General features: G+C 40.7%; 1 protein-coding gene across 1 annotated transcript in view; it reads left to right on the forward strand.

The window, feature by feature from the left end:
- Positions 1-16,908, forward strand: part of nr3c2 (nuclear receptor subfamily 3, group C, member 2) — a 135,830-nt gene that overhangs the window by 97,088 nt on the left and 21,834 nt on the right. Inside the window, exons 6-7 of the mRNA XM_058378561.1 lie at positions 870-1,014; positions 11,700-11,830. Coding sequence (XP_058234544.1) covers positions 870-1,014; positions 11,700-11,830 — 276 coding nt within the window. The remainder of the gene's footprint in view (positions 1-869; positions 1,015-11,699; positions 11,831-16,908) is intronic.

A 16,908-nucleotide genomic window follows, 5' to 3' on the forward strand; every position in this document is an offset into this window, starting at 1 on the left:
TCCGATTATTCAGTCACATGTTTTATGTAAATTACTTATCAGACCAGAGACTTGCTATGCTGCCAGAAATATTTGGACAGAAAGAAAATAGACTTGTACATTGTATTCACCATCTCTGGTTAAGGTCAGTGTTGGAAATTTGGATGGAGAAGCTGTAAACATCATTAATGGCTAAGCTAACTTGCTTAACCAGACCTCTGTAATGAATAAATCTACATATGAGATCTGTAGTTTTTAATTAAATACATCTATGGTTTTCATTAGCAGGCATCAAACAGTCAGTCAGTGAATAAAAAAAGCCCTCTTCTAGAAAGAAAAAAATGTGCGCAATTAATTTAAAAATAGTTTGCTGCTTCCCTAACCCTGGTAAAACACAGACAAGGGGAGTTCAGCTGACCTGAAACAATTTCCACCTCCTGTTTGACTCATGATAAGCACGTGAGCTGGTCGAAAGCAGGCCGTGAGCTGTGTTACGTGTCCTCTGAGTTCACAATAGACAACAGGGTAATAAAGCAAGGCCTGGGGTGTTTTGTGTAATGCTAATTCTAACGATAGAGCGCAACAGTTTTATTGCGTCTAGACAAATATTAGCACGGAGTAAACATCCCGCTACGGTACCGGAAAAACAGTCTTAACTCCATCTACCTGTGTGTACACAACTTTGTTTACCTGCTTCTTCATGTACCACTGAGGTACTTTTTAACACACAGACCAACACACACACACACCCACACGGTCTCTGAGTCTTGGGTTAATAACCAGACACTGGCTTCTGTTTAATTTCTGATAGACTGCTGGTATGATGGAGTGTCCGGTCGTCCGCTTGGACATTAAGTCCCTGTGTAGTGATGCGCTTTTTCATTCTACAGGTTTCCGCGCATTGCCTATCGAGGACCAAATCACGCTCATCCAGTACTCGTGGATGTGTCTTTCCTCGTTCTCGCTCAGCTGGAGATCCTACAAACACACCAACGCCCAGATGCTCTACTTTGCCCCGGACCTCGTCTTCAACGAGTAAGTGATCCTAAAGCTTGTAGCTTAGCTAAGGCTGATATTACTAAATAAAGAAAATCTTTTTTCTTCCTACTTTGTTGCAAAATAATTGTTTTAGTATTAATATTATTAATTATGCAATTTAAATTTGTAAATAATGATGTGCTATTTATTTATTTATTTATTTATGTTTGCTTGTTTTTATTTATTTATTTATTTATTTATTTAACCAACCCTCGCACATCACAGACAATTCCACCTTTGAACTCATGACCGAGGCTCATTTTAAAAGCGAAAGGATGGAAGAATGGAAGCGTGGATTTTCTTTTTTGTGATTTTTACATAGCTGTGTGTCAAACGTCACCACAAACCACATGAGAGGTTTTGTTTGTGGTTCTGAAAAAAAAGAATTCCAAAGATGGAACCTTAGACAGTTGTTGTGTGAATGTGTGAGGACTAGACTTGGAGTTTGCATGAGGTTAAATGTAAATGTTTCTGTTTTTACACACTAGACAGTGCCACAGGAAGTGATAGTTCAGTGGTTATAGTGTTAGACTACCACTCAGAAGGTTGTGAGTTTAAGTCTCAGGTCCACCAAGCAGCCAAAGCTGGGCCCCTGATCAAGGCCCTTAACACACAGCTGTATAAATGAGATGAATGTAAGTTGCTCTGGATAAGGACTTCTGCCCAACACCATAAATGACTTGTTTTGATTTGAGGAAGTAACTCTGTAATCACATTTTCACTGCGTACATTTGTTGTTAATTTTTGAACTCTGAATCTAAGAAAAACACACATTTAAAACTACACATGTTTAAACCCAACTCTTATTTCTACCAGGTTTCTTATGGTAAAGAAACAGGGTTGAATTTTTTTATATTTTATTTTTTATTTGCTTTGCAAATACACAGAATTTTTTTAAATGCTTGAGGAGTTTAAAGCCATTCTAAAGGACATTCTATTGAATATTTTTAACGAATGATTTGGTTCTTGCTTGCTCAATAGAGATTAATATAAATGTAAAAAATGATAATTTCTATCCTGAATTTATAAATTAAATTAAACATGTATTTTTAAAAAATATTTTTGGATGTAGTTTCAAATATTTTTCGGTAAAGTTTAAAATATTTAAATAAATAAAATATTTATTACAAATAATTTACCTATTGTTTGATCAATACAGAAAAATAAAAATTTCAATAATTTATATTGTGAATTTTTGGATTAAAAATACTTTACAAATATTTTTTGATGAAATTCCAAATATTTTTTGATAAAATTTCAAATATTTAAATAAATAAAATATTTGTCAGAAATAATTCATCTCTTGCTTGCTTATTAGGGATAAATATCAATTTATATAATTTATATCCTGAATTTATAGATTAAATTTAAATATTCGATAGAAAAGTTTTCGATAAAATATTTCAAATATTCAAATAAATAAAATATTTTTAAAGAATAATTCGCCTCTTTCTTGATCAATTGAAACAAATATAAATTTAAAATTTATATCCTGGATTGTAGATTCTTGTAAAGCTGCTTTATGACACTTTCTGTTGTTAAAAACACAATATAAACACAAATAAATATACAAATAAATTGACTTAAATTTTAATTTTGAAAATGAAGAAAAAAATAACGAATGAGAAATGTTTTCTTCTTTGCGCGATCGTCATGAAATTCAGATGATGCAACTTCCTGTTGAACATGTGGCACCAATTTATTGTGTTGAATGTGTTAATTGTATTGAGTGACAGTTGAAGTGAAGGTAAAATGTTTGTTTTTCATAAAAAATAATTGACGATTCATGAAATTCTAAAGTTTGATGAATGAGATTCAGACATGAACGGCAAAATAATACAATTTAATTAAATATATTTCAGTATACAGAACAGGAAAAGTGAAGATTATAAATTATTTATCTGAAACATGCAGGTTATTGCGTTTAATTGTCTTTTAGCTTTAGATATATATTACATATATATTCAAATGTAATAACAGTAAAAAGAAATCTGAAATTTTCCATATTGTTTGCACAAATATGAAGTCCTATAGCCTTAGTGATCTGGAGGTCTTTGCTCTTTGACTGTCCGCTGGTATGATTGCGCAAAAACTGCATCACGTTGCTGGATATACATACGCATGTAGAAACACTGTAGAAAGTGTAAAGCCCTGCTGAACTCAGGGCTTAAACCAGCTTCATTCTGAAAGTTGCTGTAGCAGAGTAGCGCCTGTGGAGCTGAATGAATTGTTCTGGCAGAACAGAAAGCACGTTTTCTCCATAAGCACCCCTTGATCACATCAATGGAGTCGGATAGTGAGGTCAATGGGGCATGTGATTCAGCGAGATAGACAAGAGATTACAAGAAACAGGGGAGTTGAGCGTGGTGTGTTGTTTCTGACGACAGACGTGATGAGGGAAATGAGCGGCCCCTGCAGGACCAGTGCAAAACTGCATCCTGCTGCTCTATCAGGAATCAACATGACTTCTGGTGCTTGTTAAACCATTAGCGCTAAGTCTTCAAGTCCAGGATGACGTCTAGACATCTAGTCTGATACGTAGACAAAAAATCTGTCAGTGCACAAATTCTGACATTTACTCAGGATTAAAATGAACAAATAAATTTAGATTCAGTTTATTTCTATAGCGCTTGGACAAATCAGCTATACAGAAATATATAAATTCAGCTAGTAAGTGATGTACATTTAAATTAAATTTATATCTAATCAGCAAGCCAGAGGTAACAGTGGCGAGGAAAAACTCCCTGAGACGACATGAGGAAGAATCCTTGACGGGAACCAGGCTCAAAAGTGAACCTCGTCTGGTTGACACCGGATAGTGAGATTCTAAAATAAATAAAGCTCACTCAGGCATTACAGACTTTTCAGAAATCGACTTATGGGACATTTTGTGTCAGTGTAAACGAATGAACGATTTCCTGGCTGTGAGTCTGATATAAAATGAGTCTGTTGGCTTTCGGTGTGTTTTAGATGTGTGTTTTTCCCTCTGGTGGATAACCTTACACTGAATTTTAGTGGTTGAAGATAAATTTTAGCTGATTATGAGCAAGCACTTGGGGCATCTCAGAGAGCAGAAATGGGTTTGATATCAACATTTACATTTACAACTGTTTTTGTTTTCTATGAATCTTTTCTATGGATATGTTGCCTCTAGTAGGCTAGAAAAACATAAATAGTTATGAAAAACTATAAATTCTTAAAGCTATGAGTGTCTACTTTCATATGAGCTTCATATTAACCACCACTGTGGACTGAGACATGACAAAGACATTCAATACTAAACCTGGACACAATAGCCTCTGGGAAAAAGATTAACCAAGGAGTGATACGTCCCGAAAACAGTCACACCTCAGACAGATGGCCGCTCCTGCGTGCTCCTCAGGTAGTTCCCCCTACAACATGTTAAAATAAAATGTCCTCTCCGTATCGCAGTGACGTCCGTTCTCAGAGCTGCGGCACTCGGAAATGTTTCCCACACTTCCTGACGTGATAGCGCAGAGGAATGACGACTGTGGCATGGGTATCTGTGTATTCCTGGCATGCTGGCACACCGTCCCGAAAGAGCCCGTCGGGCAATGCGGCTAATTTACTGCCCCCTGGAATGCCCAGCAGTCTGCCAGGACAGTCACGATGCCTCGTGTGGCACGCCTGCTCGAGAACACACACGCGTATGTGTGAAAGTTACTGCAGTCCAAGGCTTGAGCGCAGGATTTTGCTGCAGGATGAACAGACAGCGTGATTAGTATTATCACTACAGTACAAATAGATCCAGCTAATAGACTTACACATGGCAGACGTTCCACATGAAAAACTGAAAAATAAATCATTGTTGATGTTATGAGGTTTATGGAAGGAGTCTCCAGTGTCAGTCTGGAGTAGTCAGTTTCCACTACAGGAAAAACCTCTAGGACAGAAAATTATTTTTTATTCATTTCCTGGTAAAAACTTCTCCAGGAAATAATCATCTTCTCTCTGAGAAAGTATTTTTGAATGGTTGTGCTGTCACAAGTTTTAGTCAAATGACTTCAGTGTGGATTAATAACTGAGACCGGAGTTTTTTTTTCCTATTTTTATAGGAATTTTTATTCCTATTTTTTGTCCATTTTATTTATAATTAATTTTATTTATTTATATATGTTTTTTGGATGGTTGTGATGTCATAAAATTTATTCAAATGACAACAAAAGTATAGATTTTTGCCAATTCCTTAATAACTAAGACTTGAGTTTTTTTTTTTTTTAATTTTATAGTTTTTTTTTCTCTATTTTATTTCTATTTTATTTCTTTATATTTTTGGATGGTCATAAATTGTATTTAAATAACAACAAAAGTGTGGAATTTTGCTATTGCTTAATAACTAACACCTAATTTATTTATTGATTGGTTTATTCATTTTTTAAATTTATTTTTACTTTTTTTATCCACTTATTAAAATCTAAATATATTAATAATGATGTCATCATGACTAGTAAATAAATTCTGTCCGTGTTGCATTTATTTTTGTTGAACTTTTGCCGAATTTCGCTTGTATTATGTCATGATGGTTCCCTCTACAGCACAGGTTTCTGTGTACAGTAAAAAAAAAAAAAAAAAAGTAGAGCGCAGTGGCCTTAAACGTTATTGATTATCAGCAGAAGATGAAGTGAAGCCCTATTTCTATCAAGTGTTCTATCAAAAACAGCAAATAATTCTTTTAATAGACATCTCCGGATTCTTTTTTCCCCTCCTCCGGTGTCCTTGATACTCATGTAGTGTTAAGAAGTGACGTTACTTCCAGTGAAGCGCTGATCAAAACCACAAACAGAAGTCTAATGAAGTTCCTCAAGGCTTATTTAAGTGGTGTTTTGAGTATATTTTAGTTTCATGACTATTTAGATCCCTTTTTTTCTCCAAAAAGGAAAGCTTATGTCATAGACAGAGAAGAAATGTTAAAATGGAGACATGGATGGATGGATGGATGGATGGATGGATGGGTAAATAGTTTGGCTGATGATTGGGTAGTTGCATTTTGAATAAATGGATAGATGGATGGGGGTAGGTGGATGGATGGATGGATGGATGAAAAGTAAGAAAGAAAGAAAGTAAGAAAGAAAAATAAATAAATAAATTATGGCTGGATGGATGGATGGATGGATTGATAAATAGATGAGAAGGTTGTTGTGAATGAATGCAGCATGTGAATAAAAAACATTTAGTGGACTGTAGTTGGGCAGTATGACTTTAATGAGCGATCCCTCCAGCACTGCTGTGTGTACATATCTGTGTGTGTGTGTGTGTGTGTGTGTGGACTGCTAAGTGTCCGCTGTATTTCTGAGGACACCAGGTTTCACACCTCCTTCTCCTAACAACTCATTACCATCGCCTCCATAGCAACTGAGAGCCTGGTAGCGAGAAGCCGTGGTCAGTGTTCCTTCCTTTCTCCCTTTACTTTTCCCCATTTTCTCCTTCTCTCTCTCTCTCTCTCTCTCTCTCTCTCACTCACACTCTCATTCTCTCTCTCTCCGGTTTAAGCAATGAGTCTGCACAATCTGAGTTACTGCTAAACAAACTTCATGTAATCTTTGGCCAAACAGACGTGAGGAGAATAAACGAGGGATTGTAATTGAAGATGAAGACGCTTCTGTGACTGGGAACTGAAACGCTTTGCGCCCATCTGTAAAATCTGTCCTCTTCAGCGTCAAGCACTCGACTGTCTTTAATGTCATTGTATTCCCTCACCCGTGCCCTTGTTTGCAGCCTGATTGAATGAGACACATGCTAATAGGAGGAGGAGGAGAATACACTCGCTCTGACGGATTGACCGCTATCAGTTCGGGATCGGTGACGAAGGAGAAAGACGAGTAGCGAGACAGACAGAAATCTGAGCCAGTTGGCATTGCAGGTCAGAACAGAGAACTTCTAAATAGCTGGCTGTGAACAGTAAAGATGCTTCCTGAAGACAGTAAATGTCAACTCGATGGAAGGCAAAGCATCTTGACTTATAATATAATCCCAGGGATGTTTCACATGTCATCCAAAAGCATTAAACCTCAGTGGAACACAGCGCAATGGAAAGAACATGGCGCAATGGAAAAGACTTCCAAAAGAATCTAGAAAGTTTTTCGGCTTGTCTGTCTGGATGTAGATGGGTGGGTGGGGGGGTGGATGGATGTGTGGGTGGATGGATGAAAAGAAAGAAAGAAAGAAAGATTTTAGTGTTGTATGTGTTGTTGGATGGATGGATGGATGGACGGACGGACGGACGGACGGATGGATTAATTAGTAGATAAATGGATGGATGGATGGATGGATGGATGGATGGATGGACCAGTAACAGTTTTTCAGCTTGTCTGTCTGGAGAATCCTACAATTTCCTGATCAGGTGTGTGTATATGCTACAGGAAGCTGAGAACTTTCACCTCACTAGGCTGTTTGGTCTCCAGGTTCTCCCATTTCACAATAGGTCCATTGATCATTATAGTACTCTTGGGTCACTTATTGTTGGGATAGACTACAAATCCATTGCATCTTTAACTAGGATAAAGTTATAACATTTTGTTCTCAGCTATGATGCTGATTTTAAAGGGCAAACTCCATGTGATAGCTTAATGGTTAAGGTGTCGGACGACTGGTTCTAAATTTTTCTGGAAGTCTTTTCCATTGCGCCATGTTTTTTCCATTTCCATTTTTCCAGTGTTCTACTGACGTTTAATGCTTTTGGATGACACGTGAAACATCTCTGGGATTGTATTATAAATCAGGATGCTTTACCTTCCATCTAGTTGACATTTACTGTCTTCAGGAAGCATTTTTACTGCTCTTTCCTTATTGGAAGGTTGTGAGTTCGAATCCCATGTCCACCAAGCTGTCACTACTGGGACTCTGAGCAAAGCCCATAATTTTCAATTGCTCAGCTGTAAGAAATGAAATAAAATGTAAGTCGCTCTGGATAAGGGTGTCTGCTAAATATCCATAAATGTATGATGTCCGTCGAATATTTTAGAATGAAGTTGAACACTGAATATTGGTTTGATCAACAGGCTAAAGTAACAAAATTCGCTATACTGTGATGTATATCTGACAAATCTTTTTCTACTTCTTCTTAAATGAGCAAACTCCAGACTACGGCTTGGTAGGTTGTGAGTTCGAATCCCAGTAGCTCCCAGCAGTGTTGTTCTCTTGAGTGAGGAAAGAAAGAAAGAAAGAAAGAAAGAAAGAGATTATAGTATTGTATGAGTTGTTAGAATGGATGGATGGGTGGATGGATGGGTGGGAGGGTGATTGGGTGTATGGATGGATGGATGGGTGGGTGATTGGGTAGGTGGATGGATGGATGGATTGGTGGATGGGTCCATGGATGAGTGGATGGATGGGTGGGTGGGGGGTTGATTAGGTGTATGGATGGATGGATGGATGGGTAGGTGGATGGGTGGGTAGGTGGATTGATTGGGTAGGTGGGTGGATGGATGGATGGGTGGGTGGATGGGTCGGTCGGTGGGTGGGTGGATGGATATGTGGGAGGGTGATTGGGTGTATGGATGGATGGATGGATGGATGGGTGGGTGGTTGGGTGGGAGGGTGATTGGGTGTATGGATGGATGGATGGATGGATTGATTGGGTAGGTGGATGGATGGATGGATGGATGGATGGGTGGATAGGTCGGTGGATAGGTTGGTGGATGGGTGGTTGATTGGGTAGGTGGATGGATAGATGGATGGATGGATGGATGGATGGACCAGTAACAGTTTTTCAGCTTGTCTGTCTGGAGAATCCTACAATTTCCTGATCACGTGTGTGTATGCTATAGGAAGCTGAGAACTTTCACCTCACTAGGCTGTTTGGTCTCCAGGTTCTCCATCTTCTCTTGAGCGAAGCCTTTAGCCCTGATCTGCTTAAATCAATAAATCGATAGATCAATAGAAAAACAATAATATGTATAAATGCAAACCCACAATCTTATTCTACTCCCCGCTGCTGAGTGCAGCAGAGCTTTCATCCTTCTGGGCTTGTCTGTATTCTCACAACACACAGGGCCGGGGTTTCCCTCTTTTTGCTTTTTTTTCTCCCTTTAACCAGTTGTCTGATGAAGAAAACAATAGTGTGTGGTTTGGGTCAGCGTGGCATCTAAACATTTTCGGTTTGTCCGAGCGGTTTGGCGTATAGAGGTGAAGTTTCTGATCAGAAGGCCGTAAATATAGATCCTGAGCAAGACCTTTAACCCCTCATAAAAGCTTGTGCATGCAATAAAACATCTGACAGCTGACTCACTCTCAGGGTTAAAGCTCTAAAAAGTTCAAATCCCCCGTATCCTTTTTTTAGGCTGTTTGTAGTACAGTTCAAGTTCAACCCCCAAAACACTGGCACTGTCCTGCCTTTTGTCCTTGAACGACGCCCGTAACCATAACCACCAACTCCCGGTTATGACGCCGATCCTTCTTCCCTGACTTTGCACTTCCTTTTTTCTGTGTGTGGGAATAAAGGGTCAGGATATGAAAGGAGAAAATGACCAGTGTTTAACAGCCACATAGCTTGAAAATTCAGTGACTTGGATGAGTGAAAAGCTTCAGAGGCATGCTGCATGTAATAAAGGCTTTAGTCATACACAGCAGATGGGTTTCAATAACCCCCTATAAACACACACACACACACACACACACACACACACACATATTATTCTTAAGGTCTAAGGACTTTCATTGACATATTAATTAATACACATAATGCTAAGCAAACCTGAAAGTTTTAAACCTCCAGATATTCCTGTACTTGTGGGGACATTTGGTTCTAGATAGAAATAAAAAAAAAAACATTCTCACACAGTCAGAGTTTGGACTTTTTTTTTTCTTTTTTTTTTATTCAAGTCCAGCCTTTGATTATTTTTTGTCAACATGACTCTGATTTAAAAGCGCAGCGACTTCCAAAACCCATAAACTCCCTCCGGCTTCATCTGGCCTGCACATTTCCCTCACCTTCTCCTTTTTTCCTTTGTCTCTATTGCCTTTTTTTAAAAACGTATTTTCTCACACTCATAAATGTGTTGAGCTGGCTCGGTGAGATACGATTTGCTCGTGCGGGTGGTTATTAGCTCACCCGATTGTTTTGTAGTACAGTGCGGCTCTCCGTGCCTTTTTAAGGTGATACGGAGCCTCGGCTTGAATGTGGTGATTTGTGTTTGTGTACATCTGTATCCTGCACAGCTCTGTGTGCACGACTGCAATGATGTGTTGTAGGTTTCTGGTGTTACACAAGCCGAACATATTTGATATCAACATATCTGTCTGGTAGGTGTTGAAGGGAAATTCTAAGCAGGATCGTAATGTGAGATAAGCGAATCTAGATGATAGATCAACAATCTAACCCGAAAACAAACTACAGCTTTCTCTAGAACATTTACATATTAACACTGCATTTTATTAAATATATAAATTATGTATGGGATGTTGTTTAATTAACATATAATAAGAAAATACTGAAATCCCAGCTTCAAGAAAATTACACACAAAATAAAAATAAATAATATTATTATTATTAATAATAATAATAATAATAATAATAATAATAATAATAATAATTATTATTATTATTATTATTATTATTATTATTATTATTATTATTATTATTATTATTATTATTATAAATAATAAATTATGTTGTTTAATTAACATAAATAAGAAAATACATAAATTCCAGTTTCAAGAAAAGTATACAAAAAATAAAAAATAAACAATTAATAATAATAATAATAATTATTATTATTATTATTATTATTATTATTATTATTATTATTATTATAATAAATAAATAAATACACTAAGTAACCAAGTAGGAATTGAATTCTATGTATTTAATTTTTTTTAAATATATTATTATTATCTTTCATACATGTTTGTATATGTATAATTTATGACTCCATAATGTCTCTGATGTTAATTAATACATAAGTAAGAAATATCACACTTCAGCCCGTGTTATATGGAAACATTACATGCTGCAGGGTTATGACACTGTTATCACCTTACAGTGTATTATTTTTGACATAACAGCATGAGGGTGTGTTATTCCCCTTATAGCACCACAGTCTGCTTATAATTACGTCGTTTTTAACGTATGAAAGAATGTGCATTAAGTGTGGAATGTCTACAATACAAGAAATTTCCTGTTATCACGTGAACACCTGGAATGCCGACTGAACCCCAGGCCTCCTCATAAGAAAATAAAATCACAACGTAAAAATGTTGTACTGTGTTTTTTTTTTTTAAGCTTTCTGCTGACAGGAGAATTATCCGGCTCTGCTGTGAGCTTGTGAGGTTCGGACTGAGATGGAGTGAGATGTTTTTTAAAAATGATTGACAAGAGACTGACGTGAACAGAAACAAGCAGCACAATGCAGTTTTCCCAGCATCACATGATCCACTTCTGCTTAAAAACACGGCTTATTTTTAGACATTTACATATTTTTTTGTACTAATAAGAATCTTTAAAGAAGACGCAGCGATGCTCTAATTGACCGGTGTGTGTGTGTGTGTGTGTGTGTGTTTGTGTGATATTTCCCTCATCTTAGCTTTTTAGGTTCTGTATCATTTTATAACACTAAAGAAGGCAGAGATTTCTGATAGCACTGCAGTGTAGGATGTTTCGTACCTGCTGCATTGGGCTCTACTGCTTTTTTAACACTTCTCTCTATCTCTTTTCTTTTCTCAAGGGAGCGCATGCACCAGTCGGCCATGTACGATCTGTGTGTGAGCATGAAGCAGGTCAGTCAGGAGTTTGTCCGTCTGCAGCTCAGCTACGAGGAGTTCCTGGCCATGAAGGTCCTGCTGCTCCTCAGCACGGGTGAGTGTGTGTGTGAGAGTGTGTGTGTGTGTGTATGGGATGAATCACCTGAATGTGTGTATATGTAGATACACATTCACACTATGGAGGAAGGAGTAACAGCTCCACTGCAGTAGCATGTCAGCATCATCAGTACGGCTTCACAACACTTTGGTTTGATACTTATAATTTTTTTTGCCACTAAACACTCTTAACATGGACTAAAGCAGATAAGAACGGAAAGAGTGTCAGTGCTTTGTAACAGTGAGGTGTGGATCTGTTCTTTGAAAGTTTTCCGCTGCGGCGCTTCACGGTTTCTCAGTAACGGGATACGCTGCATTTTTTCATCTGATTAACTGCAGACGAGAGGAACAAGCTCGTTCTACAACGTTAAAAAAAAAAAACACAAGAAAAAAATAATTGCAATATATCAGTAATTAATTAAATATTGTAAAATATATTTAATTTATATAATACATATATAAATAAATGATAAAATATTAAATAAAAAAATAGTAATAAAAAAAGAAGAAGAAGAAGAGGAGGAGGAAGAAGAATACATACTTTCTCACACCCAGAAAAACAAACACAAAAAAAGAAAATACCAGGCTGTGGTATTAGAGGAATGTTATTAAAAACAAACATACCACCATGTTGTTGTTTTTTTCATGAACTGCTTTATTAATTCACATTGATTGATAGGTTATTTTCTATAAATAAAAAAATGATAGAATTTAAAAATGTGTAAAAACAGGTCATTTTCTATAAATAATATAAATAATAAAATATAATATATATGGAAAATAACATATTAATTAATAGACCATGTCTTAGTTTATTATTTTGGTTTAGAATGAATTAATAAGTGAAACCCAACATTTGTTAAAAAAAAAAAGTATGTAAAATATATTTTAGATATTTTGGAAAAATTAATTACATTTAAATAAATTAAATCAATTTGAAAATAAATAAATGCTCCCTAATTTCTATGGATATACAAATGCACTTATTATATATACATACTTATACATATATAAATGTAATTTTTTTTATTTATGTAGAAAATTTTTTTATACATAACATTTCTTATCACGAAGCAGCTGGACATGCTCGGAGGAGAGCGATCACTTCTCAGCCATGTGAAACACGCTGCCTGTAATTGGCTTTCATCACACTGCATTTACAGAAAGAGAAGAAGAAACTTCCTTCCAAGTGGCAGGACCCTCAGAAACACACACACACACACATACTGCGGCGTGAATCAGAGCGTGTCATCGCCGTCCTTCATCCCTGCAACGTATCTGCGTGTGTGTAGATAGCAGGGGAGAGAAATCATTTCAATGAAACCGGTAAATCCCGTCTTCCAATGTCGAGCCACGCTCACAAACACGAGCGCGGTCAGTGGGTTCAGGAGCCGAGCGTACCGGTTTTACAACTCTGTCATGCTGTCACGGCATGAAAAAAAACCCCAAAGTGCTAGCAGGTTCACTATTTGAACAGGAAACACGCTCCAGGGAAATACAGTAGCTTTGTTTCAGAGTAAATGTGTTTTACTGCCAGGGTCACAGTCAGGATTCACACAGAGCAGAGGTCATGACGTTTGGGGAGATGTTTGCGTCCTGGATGCAGAGCGAGACTGGGCTGAGAGAGGTGTATAAAGCGGTTGCTTACACACAACCTGTTGCTTACACACAACCAATAATAAATGGTTTCTGCACAAGTGACCACAGAAACATTGCTACGATTCTAGCATGCTGTGATTTCATTCAGAAAATGCTATAATGCATTATAAACCTAGCAGAATAATGCACTATAAACAGAGTTTGTAACACTAGCAGTCACACACACAAACACTAGCCAGGATGAAAGCTGGCACACGTGATGTTCACCATCTTCCGCATACGTGAGCTCAAAGACCCACACGATTGGCTCGTGTCGCTGTGATTGACACAGGAGATAGAAAAGCCCCGCCCACCCAGAGAGTATAGCTTTGCGTCCTAGACTCAGAGTCTCTGATGGCTGCGGATTTTGTGATCTACTGATGAAAGGGTGAGAGCTACGCATCTCAAAGGAGATAAAGGAAAGAATGAAGTGCATCAATGAGTAAGGAAATAAATAGATAGAAGGAATGAAAGAGGAAAGTGAGTGAGTAAGTGAGTGAGTGAGTGAGCGAGGGAGGGAGAGAGGTAGGGAGCGAGAGTGAGTGAGTGAGTGAGTGAGTGAGTTAGTGAGTGAGTTAGTGAGTGAGGGAGGGAGGGAGCGAGCGAGAGAGTGAGTGAGTGAGTGAGGGAGGTAGGGCGTGAGAGAGTGAGTGAGTGAGTGAGTGAGTGAGGGAGGGAGGTAGGGAGTGAGTGAGTGAGTGAGTGAGGGAGGGAGGGAGGTAGGGAGCGAGAGAGTGAGTGAGTGAGTGAGTGAGTGAGAGAGTGAGTGAGTGAGTGAGGGAGGTAGGGCGTGAGAGAGTGAGTGAGTGAGTGAGTGAGGGAGGTAGGGCGTGAGAGAGTGAGTGAGTGAGTGAGTGAGTGAGGGAGGTAGGGCGTGAGAGAGTGAGTGAGTGAGTGAGGGAGGTAGGGCGTGAGAGAGTGAGTGAGTGAGTGAGTGAGGGAGGGAGGGAGGGAGGGAGGGAGGTAGGGAGCGAGAGAGTGAGTGAGTGAGTGAGTGAGTGAGGGAGGTAGGGCTTGAGAGAGTGAGTGAGTGAGTGAGGGAGGTAGGGCGTGAGAGAGTGAGTGAGTGAGTGAGGGAGGTAGGGCGTGAGAGAGTGAGTGAGTGAGTGAGTGAGTGAGTGAGAGAGTGAGTGAGTGAGTGAGTGAGTGAGGGAGGGAGGTAGGGCGTGAGAGAGTGAGTGAGTGAGTGAGGGAGGGAGGTAGGGCGTGAGAGAGTGAGTGAGTGAGTGAGGTAGGGCGTGAGAGAGTGAGTGAGGGAGGGAGGGAGGGAGGGAGGTAGGGAGCGAGAGAGTGAGTGAGTGAGTGAGGGAGGTAGGGCGTGAGAGAGTGAGTGAGTGAGGGAGGGAGGGAGGGAGGGAGGTAGGGAGCGAGAGAGTGAGTGAGTGAGTGAGTGAGTGAGGTAGGGCGTGAGAGAGTGAGTGAGGGAGGGAGGGAGGGAGGGAGGGAGGGAGGTAGGGAGCGAGAGAGTGAGTGAGTGAGTGAGTGAGGTAGGGCGTGAGAGAGTGAGTGAGGGAGGGAGGGAGGGAGGTAGGGAGCGAGAGAGTGAGTGAGTGAGTGAGGGAGGTAGGGCGTGAGAGAGTGAGTGAGTGAGTGAGGGAGGTAGGGCGTGAGAGAGTGAGTGAGTGAGTGAGTGAGTGAGGGAGGGAGGGAGGGCGTGAGAGAGTGAGTGAGTGAGTGAGTGAGAGAGTGAGTGAGTGAGGGAGGTAGGGCGTGAGAGAGTGAGTGACTGAGTGAGTGAGTGAGGGAGGTAGGGAGTGAGTGAGTGAGTGAGTGAGTGAGGGAGGGAGGTAGGGAGTGAGTGAGGGAGGTAGGGCGTGAGAGAGTGAGTGAGTGAGTGAGTGAGGGAGGTAGGGTGTGAGAGAGTGAGAGAGTGAGTGAGTGAGTGAGTGAGTGAGTGAGGGAGGTAGGGTGTGAGAGAGTGAGAGAGTGAGTGAGTGAGTGAGGGAGGTAGGGCGTGAGAGAGTGAGTGAGTGAGTGAGTGAGGGAGGTAGGGCGTGAGAGAGTGAGTGAGTGAGTGAGTGAGGGAGGTAGGGCGTGAGAGAGTGAGTGAGTGAGGGAGGGAGGTAGGGAGTGAGGGAGGGAGGGAGGGAGGTAGGGAGTGAGTGAGGGAGGTAGGGCATGAGAGAGTGAGTGAGTGAGTGAGTGAGTGAGTGAGTGAGTGAGGGAGGGAGGTAGGGAGTGAGTGAGGGAGGTAGGGCATGAGAGAGTGAGTGAGTGAGTGAGTGAGTGAGTGAGTGAGTGAGTGAGTGAGGGAGGGAGGTAGGGAGTGAGTGAGTGAGTGAGTGAGGGAGGTAGGGAGGGAGGGAGGGAGGGAGGGAGGTAGGCAGCGAGAGAGTGAGTGAGTGAGTAAGTGAGGGAGGTAGGCAGCGAGAGAGTGAGTGAGTGAGTGAGGGAGGGAGGTAGGCAGCGAGAGAGTGAGAGAGTGAGTGAGTGAGTGAGTGAGTGAGGGAGGTAGGGCGTGAGAGAGTGAGTGAGTGAGTGAGTGAGTGAGAGAGTGAGTGAGTGAGTGAGTGAGTGAGGGAGGTAGGGAGTGAGTGAGTGAGTGAGTGAGTGAGTGAGTGAGGGAGGTAGGGCGTGAGAGAGTGAGTGAGTGAGTGAGTGAGGGAGGGAGGGAGGTAGGGCGTGAGAGAGTGAGAGAGTGAGTGAGTGAGTGAGGGAGGTAGGGCGTGAGAGAGTGAGTGAGTGAGTGAGTGATTGAGGGAGGTAGGGAGTGAGTGAGTGAGTGAGTGAGTGAGTGAGTGAGTGAGTGAGTGAGTGAGGGAGGTAGGGCGTGAGAGAGTGAGTGAGTGAGTGAGTGATTGAGGTAGGGAGTGAGAGAGTGAGTGAGTGAGTGAGTGATTGAGGTAGGGCGTGAGAGAGTGAGAGAGTGAGTGAGTGAGTGAGGGAGGTAGGGCGTGAGAGAGTGAGTGAGTGAGTGAGTGATTGAGGTAGGGAGTGAGTGAGTGAGTGAGTGAGGGAGGTAGGGCGTGAGAGAGTGAGTGAGTGAGTGATTGAGGGAGGTAGGGAGTGAGTGAGTGAGTGAGTGAGTGAGTGAGGGAGGGAGGGAGGGAGGTAGGGAGTGAGTGAGTGAGGGAGGTAGGGCGTGAGAGAGTGAGTGAGTGAGTGAGTGATTGAGGTAGGGCGTGAGAGAGTGAGAGAGTGAGTGAGTGATTGAGGTAGGGCGTGAGAGAGTGAGTGAGTGAGTGAGTGATTGAGGTAGGGCGTGAGAGAGTGAGTGAGTGAGTGAGTGAGGGAGGTAGGGCGTGAGAGAGTGAGTGAGTGAGTGAGTGATTGAGGTAGGGAGTGAGTGAGTGAGTGAGTGAGTGAGGGAGGTAGGGCGTGAGAGAGTGAGTGAGTGAGTGATTGAGGGAGGTAGGGAGTGAGTGAGTGAGTGAGTGAGTGAGTGAGTGAGTGAGTGAGTGAGGGAGGTAGGGAGTGAGTGAGTGAGTGAGTGAGTGA

Source organism: Hemibagrus wyckioides, linkage group LG03 (genome assembly GCF_019097595.1).
Source record: "Hemibagrus wyckioides isolate EC202008001 linkage group LG03, SWU_Hwy_1.0, whole genome shotgun sequence".
In the NCBI taxonomy this organism is placed as follows: Eukaryota; Metazoa; Chordata; class Actinopteri; order Siluriformes; family Bagridae; genus Hemibagrus; species Hemibagrus wyckioides.